Source organism: Strix aluco, chromosome 17 (assembly GCF_031877795.1).
Source record: "Strix aluco isolate bStrAlu1 chromosome 17, bStrAlu1.hap1, whole genome shotgun sequence".
NCBI lineage: Eukaryota > Metazoa > Chordata > Aves > Strigiformes > Strigidae > Strix > Strix aluco.
The window spans coordinates 17244157-17260625 of record NC_133947.1 but is presented as its reverse complement, the minus strand read 5'-3'; the positions used below and the strand labels follow the sequence as shown (position 1 = coordinate 17260625).

The 16469-nt window shown below is 39.1% G+C and overlaps 1 protein-coding gene across 14 annotated transcripts in view; it reads left to right on the top strand.

The window, feature by feature from the left end:
• The window catches only part of PHF20 (PHD finger protein 20), a 74760-nt gene that overhangs the window by 21975 nt on the left and 36316 nt on the right, over positions 1–16469 (top strand). For all 14 annotated transcript variants that reach the window (XM_074843235.1, XM_074843234.1, XM_074843233.1 and 11 more), the window contains 5 exons: positions 364–443; positions 4260–4647; positions 5028–5135; positions 6114–6290; positions 7595–7768. In XM_074843235.1, the coding sequence (XP_074699336.1) occupies positions 364–443; positions 4260–4647; positions 5028–5135; positions 6114–6290; positions 7595–7768 (927 nt within the window). The remainder of the gene's footprint in view (positions 1–363; positions 444–4259; positions 4648–5027; positions 5136–6113; positions 6291–7594; positions 7769–16469) is intronic.

Here is a 16469-nt window from a genome sequence, read left to right as displayed (position 1 = left end):
GTAAGGAACCATGAAGGACTTATTCTTGTGCTGTGCTTTCTTTAGATGGGCTATATTGTAAGATCAATGAAAAAAAGTCTAATTATCTACTGGAGTATTCCACCAAAAATATTTTGGGGTTTTGTGACAGAAGTATATCTAAGGAGCTAAGCTTAGACATGCGCCTTTATGCTTACCATAATTAGTTACTTCACTGTTTCTCTCTTACCTGGCCTGTGATAATACCTCTGCTGTTGAAGTTTCGAACATAAGGCAGCTTTTATCCAGAGCTAAATATACAGCTAGAGTATTGGAGCTGTTAGCAAGCACTCTGTTAAATAACTTCTGATCTTTAAACTCTTACACTTTATTTTCAAATTTTAGGTACATACACTGTGAAATTTTATGATGGTGTAGTTCAGACTGTCAAAAACATTCATGTCAAAGCTTTTTCCAAAGATCACGTAAGTACTACGTTTGTGCTACTAGTGTATTCTAAAATTGACAGTTCACCTAGCTAGATTTGGTGAATTATAAAACGTGAAATGAATGAAACCTCTCTATTGCTAATGTACATCTGAAATAAAATCCATTAAAATGAAGAGGTTATGCAAATCTTCATGGTATGATTTGCAAAGCTTTTGGGCTCATGTTCTCACGAATGCACCTCTTGAACTAAAGAAGGCATAGGCTTATAAATAAAACAGTTTTCTAAAAGTCATTGGAAGATTCAGAATGTACATACTAAAGCTAGTGGTAGGTTATTGAAACACACTTCGGTTGTTTCACCTGTTTGAGATTAGTTTAAATACATGCAGCTTAAAAATTAAGGGGTGCGAACTGTGGTGTGGACATAAGTTTGATTGTCTCAAGACTTTTAAGGAAGCTGTCGAGTAATCTTTCACCTCACAACTTTGAAAACGTGGTTTGGCTGTTCTACCAACCCTTCACCTCCTCAGAGCTGTGGGTTCAACCCTGAGCTTGTGATGGAAAGTAGTAGTGAGCCATTCTGAGGAGAATTTTTGTCCTGCTCATGGTGAGGAGGAAGAAGTGCTGCTTTGTAGCAAAGGCTGACAAGTTCTAGTGTAGTAGGTACTTCTTAAGTATCTGCTTCAGAATAATTTTCATTACAGGAATGGTTTTAAGTTTGAGATCTTGCCACACGTTCCTGTTCAGTAGCTCTAAGCCTGTGTTTAGTCATGCCTTCTGCTTTTAGTTTTCTGGATAAAGTTTGAGCAAAGAAATTGAATCCCTCCCCCCAACACAACTGCAGGAATGGGTACAATTTAGATCTGTCACTGTTGTGAAGAGGCATGCCATTCCTTGGGGGTCTCCAGATTTGTATATCTGCCAGGCAGGGAGGGAAAACTATTTCGGATTTGTCACAAAGTGCTCTTAATAGCTTTCAAACGGTAATAATTACGCCTGGTTGAGGGTTGACTAATACTCACAAGGGAACTACACAAAGAATCTTCATTGCCATGAGAAATATTTCTATCATATTTAACCTTAAATACATGAAGTTGAACAATCTTAAGAAATATTCTGCATAAGAAAGGTAAAATATTTTGTCACTACTCTGTCCTTTAGGGAGTTTCATGTTTCTGCATAGCTTTGGGTGGGTTTTGAAAGGAGTTTAATCTTCTTCATTTAACCACTGGCCAGGAAGATTTCTTTCTCTTAAGAGATAAATTACACTAGAACATTTTGTTCTGTCCTTCAGCATAAAAAAGGGTAAAGGGAGAATTTCCTAGTGAGCTCTGTTTACACAATCAGAAATAAAATTAAAAAAAAAATACTTGAGCCACTGCAAGAGATCAGGATTCAGTTGTGAATGTAAAGTGTGGATTCAGGTACAGCACTAATGTAGCAGCATGCTGGCAGATGAGGCGGTGTCTTGTTCCTGTTCATCAGTAGGAGAGGCTGTAGCCACAAGGATATCATGGCTGATATCTTAGCTGTTCTTAAAAAAAAAAACCAACAACCAAAAACAAAAACAAAAAAACCCCAAGCCAAAACAACCCAAGCCAAAACAACACCTGATTTCTGAAGGGAGCAATGTAAGCTGGTCGGCTTTTCTTTAATGACAGTGTTACTCTGTGGAGGGCATAACATGCTATATTGAACAGTGATGGTAAAATGCTAATGACCTGCATAGTGTGAATGTGCTTATACAGGGACATAGCTTTCAAGAGTTCAGTAACATCAAGAGGAATTAATTTATACTGTATTTATGGTTCAGTTTCGTGAGAATAATTTGATTAAGATGATTCATGTGTGTTCTAGTACCACATACTTGATTCAAATCTGATGGTTGTATGAGCAGCACAACTGATGAAACCTAATGTCTGAGGGTTGCTTTTTGAGGTTCTTTTACTAATGTTTGAGTTTCCACTGAAGCTGCTCCCATAGCTGTCGCATTTTAGTAATTGATAGAAGACAGATTTTTGTGATGCCGGGTAAAAGTGGTGCTCAGACACCTAAGAAGGTGAAAGGCTTTCTTCCACTTTGCCTAGCTGTTTTCATGAAATATACAGCAATTTGATGTCAGTGAAGTGATTTATTTTTTTTGTCACCTCTGTGCCAAGTGTGGTTGAAATAATATCATAGAGGGTAGAGCAGACTGCATGTTCACCATTTTATTGCATCAAGATTATGTCTTAAGACTGGTGAAAATGGAATCTTAAAAGGTATCAGTTCATGTAAGTCACATGTAGATAGGAAGATTGGGGTGGGGAGAGGCACGAAGTAGTGTGGTACAAGGAGATAGTCTTAAGTGTATTCTCAGAATTTTGTATAACTCAAATCAGCTGTTCAGATTTCTTTCACTGAAGAGGTATCAAGAGGTATTTAGCCTTTCTTGTCCTCTGATCCTTGTTCAGAGTTTAAGCTTGTTGTGCCTTGCAGAACTATGGCTGGAAGGGAGTATGGTTGCTCTTCAGTGCTTCAAGTTATTAAGCAACAGGAAGAGGGAAGTTAGTTCAAGTAAAGGCAGTGTTGACGCATGACCAAATGTAAATTATTAATCCAGGTGCAAAGTTAGAAGGCTTTTGTTCATCAGAGCTGAGAAGTTCTGAGGCAGCCTGTAGCAGGATCGGTGGAAGGAGAAAAAAAATCAGAATACCCCCCAGGTGGTGTTAGTACAAACCTGATCACAAAATGGAAGGGATATTGAGTAGCAGTGACCTGCTGATATAGGAGTGTTCTTTGTGGCTTGGTGTTATCATATAAGAACTGTGGGGAAATGAGGTTACAGTTGAATATTGTATCAGAAGCTTGCTGGCCAGGGACTGTTAAGGATTTTCATGTCCTCTCATGCTGAACACAGATTACAGAAAGAGTTTTAAAAGTTTTGGTTTTAAATTTAAATGTGTAAATTTTAACATCATGTGGTTCCTGATGAAGTTGGTGATTGCAGTTGCTTTAATGACTCTTTCTTTACTTAGCAAATTTCAGTAGCAGTGATAATTGCAAGCTAAATACTGGTCTATTTTGAATGAGACACTTTTGTGAAAGGGAAACAGTTTTTTGCATCCAAGTGATTGAGCTGTTTGCCCTTTTCTGTGTTCTTGACTCCCACCCTTTCTTCAGTGTCCCAAGTAGGCTTTAAGTAGTACTGCACAAGCTAATATGGACCTAACCTGCACATGAGAATGAAGAAATAGCAAATCATAGAATGGTTTGGGATGGAAGGAACCCTAAAGACCATCTAGTTCCCACCCCCCTGCCACAGGCAGGGACACCTTCCACTAGCCCAGGTTGCCCAAAGCCCCGTCCAACCTGGCCTTGAACCCTTCCAGGGAGGGGGCAGCCACAGCTTCTCTGGGCAACCTGTGCCAGTGTCTCACCACCCTCACAGTGAAGAATGTCTTTCTTATGTCTAATCTAAATCTACTCTCTTTCAGTTTAAAACCATTACCCCTCATCCTATCACTACCCTCCATGGTAGAGTCCCTCCCCATCTTTCCTGTAGCCCCCTTTAAGAACTGAAAGGCCACTATAAGGTCTCTCTGGAGCTTTCTCTTCTCCAGGCTGAACAATCCCCATCTCTTATCCCACTGAGTTGTGGAAGGAGTGAACCTGTTGCACTGTCCTGTTGAACTGTTCAAGGACCCATGCAGCAAGTGCCTCTAAGTTTTTTAATCTGTGGGTTGCCATAGAGTATATGCTTTTATCCTTTGAAAAATTGGACAAGGATGCAAGTCTGCTAAATACAAAGCTGGGGGGAGGACTTTCAGATTGCAATAAATTAATTTTTTTATGTTATTCTCTTATTCTAGAATACTGTGGGTAATGCTAGTCCTAAGGAAAGAGGTAATGAAATTCCGTCATCTCCTGAAAAGCGGGAGAAATTTAAAGAACAGAGGAAAGCAACAGGTAATGCAAAGAAAGACAAGGATGAAAAGACATTAAAGACTGAAAAGAGAGTTAAGCAACCTGATAAAGAAGGAAAATTGATAGTCATCTCAGAAAAAGGCAAGGTTTCAGAAAAGAATATATCTAAGAATGGAAAAGAAGATAAAGAGAATATATCAGAGAATGATATGGAATATTCAGTAGATACACAAATTGAGAAGAAGCCTGAGAATGACAATGTAAAGAGTCCACAGGAAAACTCAAAAGAAACTAAACGAAAACGTGGAAGACCACCAATAACACCTCCAACAGGTATGTAGCTAAACTTAAATGTTTAGGCCATGTATCAGAACCCTTCTAAACTTCCCTACAGGAGTTAAAAGTACCTTGTTCTTTCACAGCCTAAGTCTCTAGGAGCTTTCTTCAGGCTTGGTTAGGACAGCTGGGAGCATACTTCTTGGTCAAGTTTGGAGCTTCAGTGGTTTGATCAAAGATTAGATTTAGACAAGTAATCTTTGCATATTACAAAACATGTCTGCAGTAGGATTAGATGCTAATATGTAGATTTTGGAAAGACAGGTAAAACTATCTATGCAGGTCCAGTATTTTAAGTTGTGAGGCTTGGGAATTTGTTTTAAATAGTTTTGCAGCTTCATATCCAGTCAATTTTTGTTCTCTATCTCAATATGTAGAGCCAGGTTCTCAGACGCTGCAGCCCATAACTTTGGAGTTAAGACGTCGGAAAATACCTAAAGGAGGTGAAATTCCATCAAAGCGTCCCAGGATTGAAAAAAACTTGTGTGAGTGTTTTTTGGTATTCAATTAACAGTGTTTGTACTTAAAAGTTCTTGAAGCTTAAGTGGAGGGGAAGACAAGTCTGTAATACTAACTTTGAACTGTGAAACATGAGATGGCTGAAATGCAGCACTTGGTGTTTTTTTTTTTAAATTGGCCATTAATACATGGCATCATCATGCTGAAATTCCCTCTGAAATCTTGGAAGCTGGGTTTGGATAAAGGAGCCACAAGCTGTGGGTCTTGATGCAGAAGTTCATAGACATAGGGGAGGCAATGATTATTGCCTCCAATACACAGAAGGTTATAAAAGCCTTTTTCTAGCTATAGAAACTCTTTAGTTACTACGTGGAGGATCTACCACACTGCTTAGCAAAGAAACTTTTTAATATTAGATAAATATTCATGTCACTGCAGTCTAGTAGCTTCTACTTTATCTCGATATACTGTGTAGCGATGTTGAACTTGAGTGTGTTGTTGAGGAAAGAAAATTCTCTTCTCTGTAGTAGTATGAATGAGGAGGTGAAGACCTGAAGAAGGCTATCTTTCCCTTCCTTAGGATCACAGAGTCTTAAAACTTCAGTGCGCATGTGTTATACAGCTTAGGGTCCAAGTTGTTTGTGTTTCTGAATTGTCTCATCTAACTTCTGGTATTACTTGTATCTGTGGAATGGTTGCTGATTAAAGCAATGTTTTACCAGTAAGATATTGATCTGTATTCCTAGTTCAAACCTGTTACTAAAAGAAAAAGCTGAGACATTTATAAGATACGCATTTGCTCTTTTTTTGTGCTTATTTGTAATTAAGACTGTAGCTTTTACAGAGAGGTCTAACCACCAGGATTGTTTAGCTTTTGTTATTAACCTCAGTCCTTAAAAACACACTTTCAGACTGTCACTGGGGAGGGGAGATCGTTCAAGTTTGCTTGTGAGCTATTTATTAATCCTGTAACTGCATGGTACCATTAAATTTGTCTATTCCAGCTCAGGAAAAATTGAAGAACTCTTCAGACAACCCTGAAAGAGACCAGATCAGGAGACGATCATCAAGGCTCTCATCTAGTATTAGTCATGAGATTTTAAATACAGATCATGTCACAACTTCAACGGAAATTCAGCCTTTGAAAGATGCAGTATCTAACCAAAAGGAATCTGAGAAGGGTAAGCAGCTTCCTGGTATACTCTGAATTTCTAGTGGCATGGCAGTCATCTAGTTGTTGCAAGCATTGTATTTTCACTTGCATAATGTGCAGGCTCTATATCTGCAATTAAAACCTCATTTCATCAGAAGTGCAGAGAAAACTCAGGGCAGCTGAGAAAGATAAAAACTTTCCTTGATTGCCTTTTGCTTTTGATCCCCTCTCCATCAGTAACATTGCCCTTGCATGGTGGGAGCTTTTCCAGTAGAGGGATAACTGGCTTGGGTAACTGGCCTTGCAAAAGGAGTGCTCCATAGGTTGTGAAGTAACTTAAAGAAAATGTTGTGGCTGGGTGGTTTTTGTTTTTTGGTTGTGGTGGTTTTTTTTTTAAGGAATGCAGGTTATGCTTGTGAAAATGAGTTTTAACACTTTCCAATTGAAGAAGTAACCCAAATGCTAAACTTACAGTTTAATTCTCTTGTTGAAAACTAAAAACATCAACCAGGATGCTTTTATACTTAGGCTGGGTGGAGATAATGCTCCCTTTTTCTGCCAGGTGTTTTAGTGACTTTCTCTTTCAGGGGGATCTCTGATAATGGTTTGAGGAGACCTGTCCCATTTTAGGCTTTTATAAAGAGTTATCAGCCTGTGTGTTTTCAAGCAGCTCTAGAGGGTTGCTACAGGTAGCTGTGTTTGCAAAAACTTAATTTTGTGTTAATACAACAGCAAGCAGTCTAAGCATAGATGGATATTTGTCTCCACTTTGTAACGTGATGAACACATGCTATACAAAAAAGATGTAGACAGGCCGGAGAGGGTCCAGAGAAGGGCCACAAAGATGATCGAGGGACTGGGCAACCTGCCATGTGAGGAAAGGCTGAAAGAACTGGATTTATTCAGCCTTGAGAAAAGAAGGCTTAGGGCAGACCTGATCACCGTGTTCCAGTATTTAAAGGGTGGCTATAAAGGTGATGGAGACTCCCCTTTTACAAGGAGTCACATGGAAAAGAGGAGAGGTGATGGATACAAGTTACTCCTGGGGAGATTCTGACTGGACACAAGAAGAAAATTTTTCACTATGACAGCAGTCAGTCATTGGAATAATCTCCCAGGGAACTGGTGAATTTCCCAACATTGGACACTTTTAAGATTCAGCTGGACAGGGTGCTGGGCCATCTTGTCTAGGTTGTGCTTTTGCCAAGAAAGGTTGGACCAGATGATCCTTGAGGTCCCTTCCAACCTGGTATCCAGTGATTCTGTGATCAGTGTTCTGGAATATGCTTTTGTGTTCATCTTACTCAGTGAAAATTTTTGCCTCCATTCTAGTCCAGTTAGAAATTCCTGTTGAATCTGACCAAAGTTTCACTGAACAAGGATCTCCTGGAAACACATCACACAGCACAGCACTTAATACGGATGCCAGTTTACAGGAAGAAAAAGTTGAAGAGACTGAGTCTTCCTCTGATACTGTCAGAACTCAAGAACCTTCTGCTGCTACAGGTTCAAATTTTGATTTCATATTTAATATTGATGCATTTCTTAAGGCAACTGATGCCAGGTGTTTTGTGCTTGTACAAGTGTCACTAGCAAAAATTGTGTGTTCTTGCATTGCTAACTACAGGGGAAAATGCATATTTTTTTATTCCTCACTGACTCAGTTTTGATCTTATGCTTTGGAGGTTGACAGCAATCTTCCAAAAAGTGGAAATCTTAATTTTTAAATGACTGGGTGTGATATCTTTAGGATGTGCATGGTGAAATTAACAAATGCTTGTTTTCAGGTTATAATTTAATGTTTGTAATTCTGGGTTAAGCAGGACTAACATCTTAAAAGATCAGGTTCTTTTGTCATTTCTGTGCTGCAGGTATGTGGTAGCATTGATGTTTGGGAATCCTGATTATGCATTTCTATATCCTTATGTTTTGGTTCCTGTTATACTTAAGGCCTAGACTATTTAGAAGTTTTAGTGCAAATCTATGAAATAGTTCAAACATTTCAGTGTCTTAATAATGCGTATGGTCTATTTTCTCTTAGCTGAGGACTGTACTTACCTTGCTTTTTCAAATTAAAATTTCCTATACAGATAGTAGACTATGCCAAAACAGTGCTGTCCTGTGATTATTTCGCATAACTTTAATAGTCCTATCTGCAGCTAAATGGGGAAACTTGAATTACAAATTCCCTAGTTCATACTCTATCAAAGAAGCTTAAAATTAAGTGGAACAGAACATTTAGAGGATTTGCAGTTGCTCGGCTTTGCTAGAGTAATATGTATGTGCTAGCTTTCATCTTGTTTGTTGGTTATTCCAAATCTGCCCTTCTGCTTGCACCCACTCTTGTGTAACTGTACAAATGTCCTCTCCCTTTTCCACTGATATGCCCCTTCAGTGCAGGAAGGCGTTTACCTCTTTTCCTTTGCTTAGGTTTGATCTGTAAATGGTCTTCTACTATTTAAAACATTAGATCTTGCTCTCCTTCCTAACCAGGCTGATGATATATACCCCTGTATTCTAAGCATGGCATATCCAGAGTCCTTTCAGTTGATGTGTGTTGGGGCCATGCTTTTCCTTCCCTACATCCCGGCAGTGAGTTCAGAAGATACGGAGTGGCTGCAGATTCTTTTTGCTCGTCAGGCTCCTGTGTCCTTTTCAGTCTGTAAAGTACTCCTGGGGGGTTTTTTTGTGGGTTTTTTTGTTTGTTTGTTTTTTGGTTTTGTTTTTTTTTAAACTGATGGGTTGTAGCTTGTTTTGGCTCATGAAGGCAAAACCAGTTTGGTTGTACCTCAACAGAACGTTAATCTCTCCAATACCAAGGAAGTGCCATTGCTCTCTGTATTAGCTCTGTATACATGAGCTATTGACAGCCTGCCTGCAAATCTCTGAAGCAAAGGAAGGATGTAAAAAGTGTTGCTCCTTCCACTGGCTATGAATTTGTTCCTCCCCCTCTTACAGCAGGTAAAACCACTTTAAAGTTTAAGTTGAATACTTCCTCTGAATAATTGCAGTGTAACATCACTAGTTGTCTTAAGTTCATGTGCTGACAGCTGGTGAAGTTCCTCAAAAGCGCTTGTCAGGTACAGCTGTAGTAGTCTGTTGTCTGGGTTAGCTGAACTGGTACCCTGTCTGTTACAAGTTTGTAGTGCTGGCAGTGTTAACAGCTAGTGCTGTGCTTTATAGTGCTTTCCTTTGGAATTTGAAGTTCCTCTGCTCCAAGGTGTCCTTGAAACTGAACAGGTATCCTTGAATGTACTTTTGTTAACATGAACAGCCACGACCTGTTTGCAAATTTTCACCCTGGAGTAGCTTTTGTGGATGGCAGGAGGGGCTGTCTGCTGGAGCAGCAAAGAAGCCTTTATTTTTTTTCCTCCTTCATTGGATCTCTGGAAGATGTCCCTAGAGTTCTTAACAGAAAGAGTGCAGACACTTGGGAGGAGGTGCACAGGTACACTGAACTGAATTGCTCCGAGGTGACGTGTGCAGGACTTGCACCTTGGAGACAGCTCGCTAAGAGATACAGCAGATCACAGCAGTTTTGAAAATGGAAATAATTTTGAGTATGTCTGAAAATACTTCTCAGCCTTTGGAAAACTATTCAATAGAAGAGAATGTATGGCAAATCTTTGTACTACAGTGGTCACAGTCACCTTTTGGACATGCTTTATGTAGGAAAACAGTATGTTAAAATGGTTCTTAACTTTAGTGATCTTGTTTTTCTCAAAGTGTGTATTCTAGCTGACAACTGTTTAGCCTTTTATTTTGTAAATTCCTGCAAATTTTCAGTTTGAAGGAAGGCTAGCATTTTTAAGATGACACTTATCTTTTGTATAATATTTTGGAGGTACTCAGTTGAACTACAGATTGACAAAACTACAACTTTGTTTTATAAGGTCTGAGAATTTGGGGAATGGTTAATCTTGGCTTTTTGAAAGAACACACTGTATTAACAGAATGGAAAAGCTGTGTTAATGGTTACATATGTTCTTCCAAACAGTTAATGCAGTATTAAGAAGACATCTGCTGCCATTGACTTTGTAAAATAATCCAGAAGCAGTCACAGAATATTCTCAAAAATAAAGAATATTTTACTTGATACCGTGACGTGTAATCACAACACTTTGGGGGTTAGTGGCCAAATACTAATAAAAAAATGCCTCCCGCAAGGGCATCTCTTTTCTTACTTAAGTACTCATTTAGAATGCAAAGTATTTCTGGGTGTTTCACAATGTCTTTGTTTCAAGTAACTGTGAAATCAAAGGTGTGTTAAAAATTCTTACTGATGTGTGTGAACGGGAGTGTTGTAGCTGTATTGTCTTCTTCAGAGAAGGCTTCTTTTAAAAAAAAAAAAAAAAGTTTGGGGGTCTGAGTTCAGGGCTATAATGTAATCAGAGCTAGTAGGTACTCAGCAGTATGTGTAGGTGTTACAGCAAACAAATCATTTCTGCTGACTATGAAAGAACAAATGGGCAAAACAGCCTTGGTTGTGTAAAAACATTACTTCTCTGTGTATTTGTTGCTGATGGGGAAATCTTTTCTTCCATGAAAAAACTTTAGAGAAATGATTGACAGATTTAAGGATTTAAGTTAAAACTAAAATACCAGCAGATTTTTTTTCCTCTACTTGCATATTTACATTCTGCTCGAGATTGCAGATGCAGTTTACAATTGCCTTGTTTTAACCCCTTGAACTTGTGTAATACCTGTTGGGGTGAGATGCTGTGTTTTGTAAGGGAGGAAGTAGGGAGAGGAATGCACTTGTACATTTGAAATTTATAAGGTAGTATTTCTCAGTTCTGTTTTTTTGGCATTTGGGGAGCATAACGGTGGTGGCAGGTAGATGGGGCAGGACACCAGTATAATGCTGGTGTGTGACTGAACCATCAGGAGTTCAAAAAGCCTGTGATCCCTTTGGATACCTTTTGCCATTGTTACTGCTTCCCTCTGACTTCCTAATGTATTTATTGCTGAGCACTTGCAAATTGGGTTTAAACTGGGGAGAACTCCAGCTGAATGTGTAATACCTGCGTGTGTGGTGTCAGTCAGCTGATGGGATGTGCGGGATGTGGCCTTCTCCTGAGTTTCCTTAATTGGATACAAGCAGTAAAGCTGTGGGAATGTGACTTGGTCACTTGCCTACCCAGAGCCTCTGGTGTAGCTTGTGCACTCCTGACACTGGCACTTCTGTCAGTACTCGAGTGAGCTGGATTAAAGTGAATTCAGGAATACACTTGGATTGAATTCTGACCTGAAGTTCAGCACTGTGGTGGTTTCTGAAAATCCACATCTCGTTTAACGTTAGAAGTGCACTTAACCAACATTAAAAATTCTATTAACGAGTGGTTTGTTGATACAAGAGTTTTAAAATCCATAGATCCTATCATGGATAAATCTTCTGTAGTTAAAGTTGGATCTGTGTTTTCCTGTATGTGCTTCTGTCTTGCTTGTGAGATTGTGCCTGTACACTGCGGAGCTGATGAGCCGCCTGATGGGGCAACAGTAGGGCTTGGGCTTCCCCCTGGGAGCAGCATGTGTGTGCAGCACCGTGGCAGGCCCTGCATTGTGGCATCTGAAAACATCTCAGAAAGCCACCAGTGGCTTCTAGCTCTTGGGGGGCTGTTGAAGAGTCTGAGCATGCTGTTCTAAAAATAACTGGTGTTGGAGGCTCAGAGGTGGCTTAACTTATTTTGTGGTTAATTATCAAGCGAACTGATAGACATCTCTCCAAATACTAATAACTGTATGTTGAGCAGTAAAGTTGTCAGACTACCATGTGTATTAAGGCATCTGGGGTTTGGAAAGGGGAGAGGTATATTGTCAGAGTAGGTGGTGTGTGTGGAAAAAAGGGGTATTTCTTCTGTATGAGATTCCCACAAAATAAATCATGGAAGCTAAGGTCAAAGTTAACTTCTCATACTTGGAATAAGTGCAACGTTGTAACCCAGTACTAACTTTTTTATTTGTCTGTAGGCTTTAATTCTGGTCACTTGATGCAGATTAATTACCTTCCCGTAGGAAAACACTACAAAACATAATAAAACTAATAACCTTCATTTTTTTCAGTGTGTGTTGTGTTAGTGTTGTTTTGGCATGGGTGAGTTTTAACTTGCATGATGTATAGGAAGAATGTGTTTTTTATAGCATTTGAACATCAGGAATTTTTAAGGACAAAACGGCTCTTTTTGAAGAGTGTTTTTCCAGTCACTGGTGGGTAGATGATTCAAGATTTATAGTAGTTGCAGACATTTGTAACAGCAAATACCATTTGGAGTGTTTATATGCTTGTTATGTTTTAAAATGTGTATGTCTGTAATGTGTTCTTAAAGGGCAATATAGCATTGTCCACACTTAAGTTCCTTTTTTAAAATTTTCAACAAAATTCTGATTAATTACATGTACTAGAGGGTAAAAGTCCTATTCTGCTGGTTTCTGGCTCCTCTAAGGTTTAGGGATCAGAATTGGTGATTAAGATTTATCTAAATCAAGTTGTCTTTCAAAAAAGCAGGTGACAGTCTGGCACATTTTTGTAGCCAGTTAAAGCTCTGTTTCATATATCTGAAAACAGACTTAGAAGCACTCTACAGCTGTTCATGTGGCTTTACTCTTACAAACTGATTTGCCTTTAAAGGTGAGGTGCCTTTGCACAGATCTGCTGTTGTGTTTGTAGTTTTAATTCCCAGAACTCTTAATACTACTCTTTTTATTTGCATATACATGCATCAGGGATTCCATTTGCCTTATACTTGCCATGTGTTTTTCTAATTTTGTCACTTAGCTTTGGGTTTCAGTTAAGGAGAAGTATAGTATCTTTGCATCCAGTTTGAGAGAACAGCTGTTTATGCTGCAACTTAGGTAGGTAGGCTTTGATTCCTTCAAGGTAGCGTAAAAGTTGTCATTTTAAGCCTAACAATACAGTTTGTTTAAAAAAAAAAAAAAAAATCCATCCTGCCATGCTCCCTTAGTTCTCCTTTACATCCACCCAGCTGCTAACCCCCTCTAAAGGTGTGTTGAGGCTTGCACAGAAATGCACTGCATGCTTACAAGCTTTTTGTGTAGTACAGACTTCCCTGTTTTTATTGTCACAACTTTAGTTTCAGCACACGGAGAAAATGGTGAGTGGAGGATCATATGAAATACTGTCTTGAGTAGTTCTTGCAATGTCAAGGAATGTTTCAGGCTCAAAAATCACAACTTTGTAAACATGTAATGATCTGTGATTATTGATGCCGTATGTATTTATTACAGCAGGCATCTACTGGAGTGAATTCTGGATGCACTGGAAATGCTTGGATGCTGTCCTTACCTAAAGTAGTTTGAGAAGAGCAATTAGGCAAAATATTCTTTGTTTCACAACTGAGATCTTGGAAGACATAGGTTTTTGAAAATAAAAGAAGAAACATAGTTTGAATGCTAAAATGATGAACAGGAACACTTTTGGTGAGCTCAAGAAAAACACCACAAGATTTCAGAAGAAGTAAGACCAAAGAAATAAGGAATTAATGAGGAAGCTAGCCCAACGGTGTGATCTAAAGTACAGTATAAAAAGCATCAGCTCAGGAAAGGTGATGGTAACAAACAAATAATCTTGAAAATAATACACACGTGGAAGCACCAGAGAACATAGGTTTTAGAGAGACTGTATTGAGTTTAACAGCAGGTGAAGGAATAATTTGATCTTCACTTAGTGTTTCTGTGGAGACCCGGAAATAGAGACTAGAAGTCTCATCAGTTTAACAGGCAATGGTGTGTGAAGATCTAATGGCTAGAAACTGCAGCAAGGCCAACTTTAATTGGGGGAAAATGCCAAGGGTTATGTGCACTGCTGGGTTTCTGGGATAGCTTACCGCTGCGTTGCGGAAGATGCCTCAGGATGGCAGACCTTCAGTCAAGATACTGTGCTGCTGCCAAGCATTCCTGTCCCAGCAGGAGTCAGTTCAAACACAGAATTGGTGGTGGGGGAAGAAATCTCTTGTGGATCCAAGCTTCACACGGTGACATTTTACTGTAAACTTACTGATGAATGTGGCCATAGCTTGAACCTTGGATAATGCAGCACAAGGAGAAGTGAGAGGGGTTGCTGACTTGAATGCTGAAGGTTATTTTTTTTTTCTCTGTAGTGAAAGTTAAAGGAGACACTGTTGTTTGCCCTTGAGTCCCTGTGCTTAATACTGTAATAGCTAATTGAATGTGGGGTGAGGAGTTTTAATTTTGTTTATAAACATGGAAGAAATGACAAGTAGTAGGTCTATCATTAACTTTCCTCTCTACTCAGAGAAAATACCCACCAAGCTCCTCTGAAAAGGCAAGTGTCTGAAAATCTGAAGCTAATACAACAAAACTTGCTTTCCATAGAAACCAGTTTTAGTACCATGCATTGTGGGTAAAAATTGTATATATGTGTAAGGATTGAAGTTTTCCCTTTAGATGTTGTTGTAATGAGTTGGCTTGGGAGCGTTTGGCTGGGAGCACAGGCTCTTCAGAGGCTCTCCTGGGTGGTGGAACTGGGCATCAGCTTCCTACTGTGCCCTGGCAGCAGGGTGTTCTATTGTGTTATTTGTAAAGAAAGAAAATGACCCCAATTTGGTGGTGGTGGTGATGGTAGTAATTTAAGCTTTGTTTCAAACTGTGGGATTGTCTGTGTGTTTATTGCTCTGAATAGATTTTTTCTGCATGTTGCAGTAAGTTTTTGTCTGCTTCCCTTCCCCTTCCGCTGTCTTTGTTACCTCTGTTTCTAAACTTCAGCTCACGTGATCCTGTGCTCCTCTGCTAATTTGCAGCTGATCAGTTAGAAGCTGTTCCCTGTATCTTTTCCAGAATTTGTCCATCTCAGTGGAGTGAAATTGCTCTGAGCTTGGATACAGGGCCTCATCATGACAGTTTTGTCATGGTATAATAGTTTCACTTGTCTTTGGACCCCATTACCCTCTTCTGCTGCAGTTAAGTTTTCCCATCTTCATGTTAATTATTAAATAGAAACAAGTTCTCTTTCATTCTCCTGAATGCCCATTTTTAGCTTTACAGTCGAGAGAACCTTTCTACACTTGCTTTCACTAAACCCCCAGGCCATTGCACTGATGGTTCCTGAAATAATTTTTCGTTCTTTATGAATGCAACTTTTGATGGTGTACAGTCTATTTTGATTTTGGCATTGGCAAACTATCATTCTGCAAGTGTGATCCAATTGTCTGGCTGTTGCAGTCTTATTACCATAATTGTTTGAAGCAGCATCCCCGTCGACATGTTCTTAGTATGGCTATGCCAAAATGTCTTTCACCTTGTTATCTTTGTGAAACACCCAAAAGCAGTCTTCGTTTTTACTATTTTCTTCTCAAAATTAACTGAATATTTTTTAACCAGTCCGTGTGTATGACTTCTTAAATCCTTCCCCGTACTGCAGCCTCCATAGTACCGTTACTTTTTTCCCCCTCTATGAATTGACCTCAAATTTTGTTTTTGTCATAACATGATACTTAAAAACTGAGTGTGCTTCAGATACAGTTACCTAGGATGCTTGTCTTCACTATGACATAACCTTTAAGCATGCAGCTCAGTAACACCACTTTTGTTGCCACATGCTAAAATTTTCTGAACAAATTGTCCTGCGTTCTTACACCAAGATCACATTGACGCTACCTCTAACGCTCCAATTCAGTGTGTTCCTGCATATGTGCACTTGTGGAAAGTCTTATTCTTTCTGTGCTTACTCTTGTTTGTGATGTTTCTGGGCCCTTTTGTGTTCCTTGTTTTCAACTACTTCTAATATAATGTCCTAATGTTCATTCATGTGCTGCATACCTTCAGTTTTGCATCACTGTTGCTAGGTCTGGGTCTTAGCTTTAAACACTTCTTTCTTAATCCTCCAAGTTTGAAAATACTTGTGAATATGGAAATAATATCTTAGTATTGGCAAAACAAATGGAAAAAATGTATTTGGAAGCTGTTTTGTAAAAATGACACCTCCTCTCCCTTGTCCTCTAGTTGGTGAGGGATTTTTTTGATGCTGTGTGCTGTGGTGGATAATTGCCTGGATCTCTTTATATCTGTGTGTTTCCAAATTTCTTTCTCTCCTTTGTTGTATTGGGTGCAGATACTGGTGACAGTAATCTGATTTACTCTTAGTTCCAAATGTTTCTTTTGTGTATATTTTAGCAAAAAACATGAACTAAAAGTCTCTGAAATGCTGGAAGAACTGGTAATTTACCAGGTT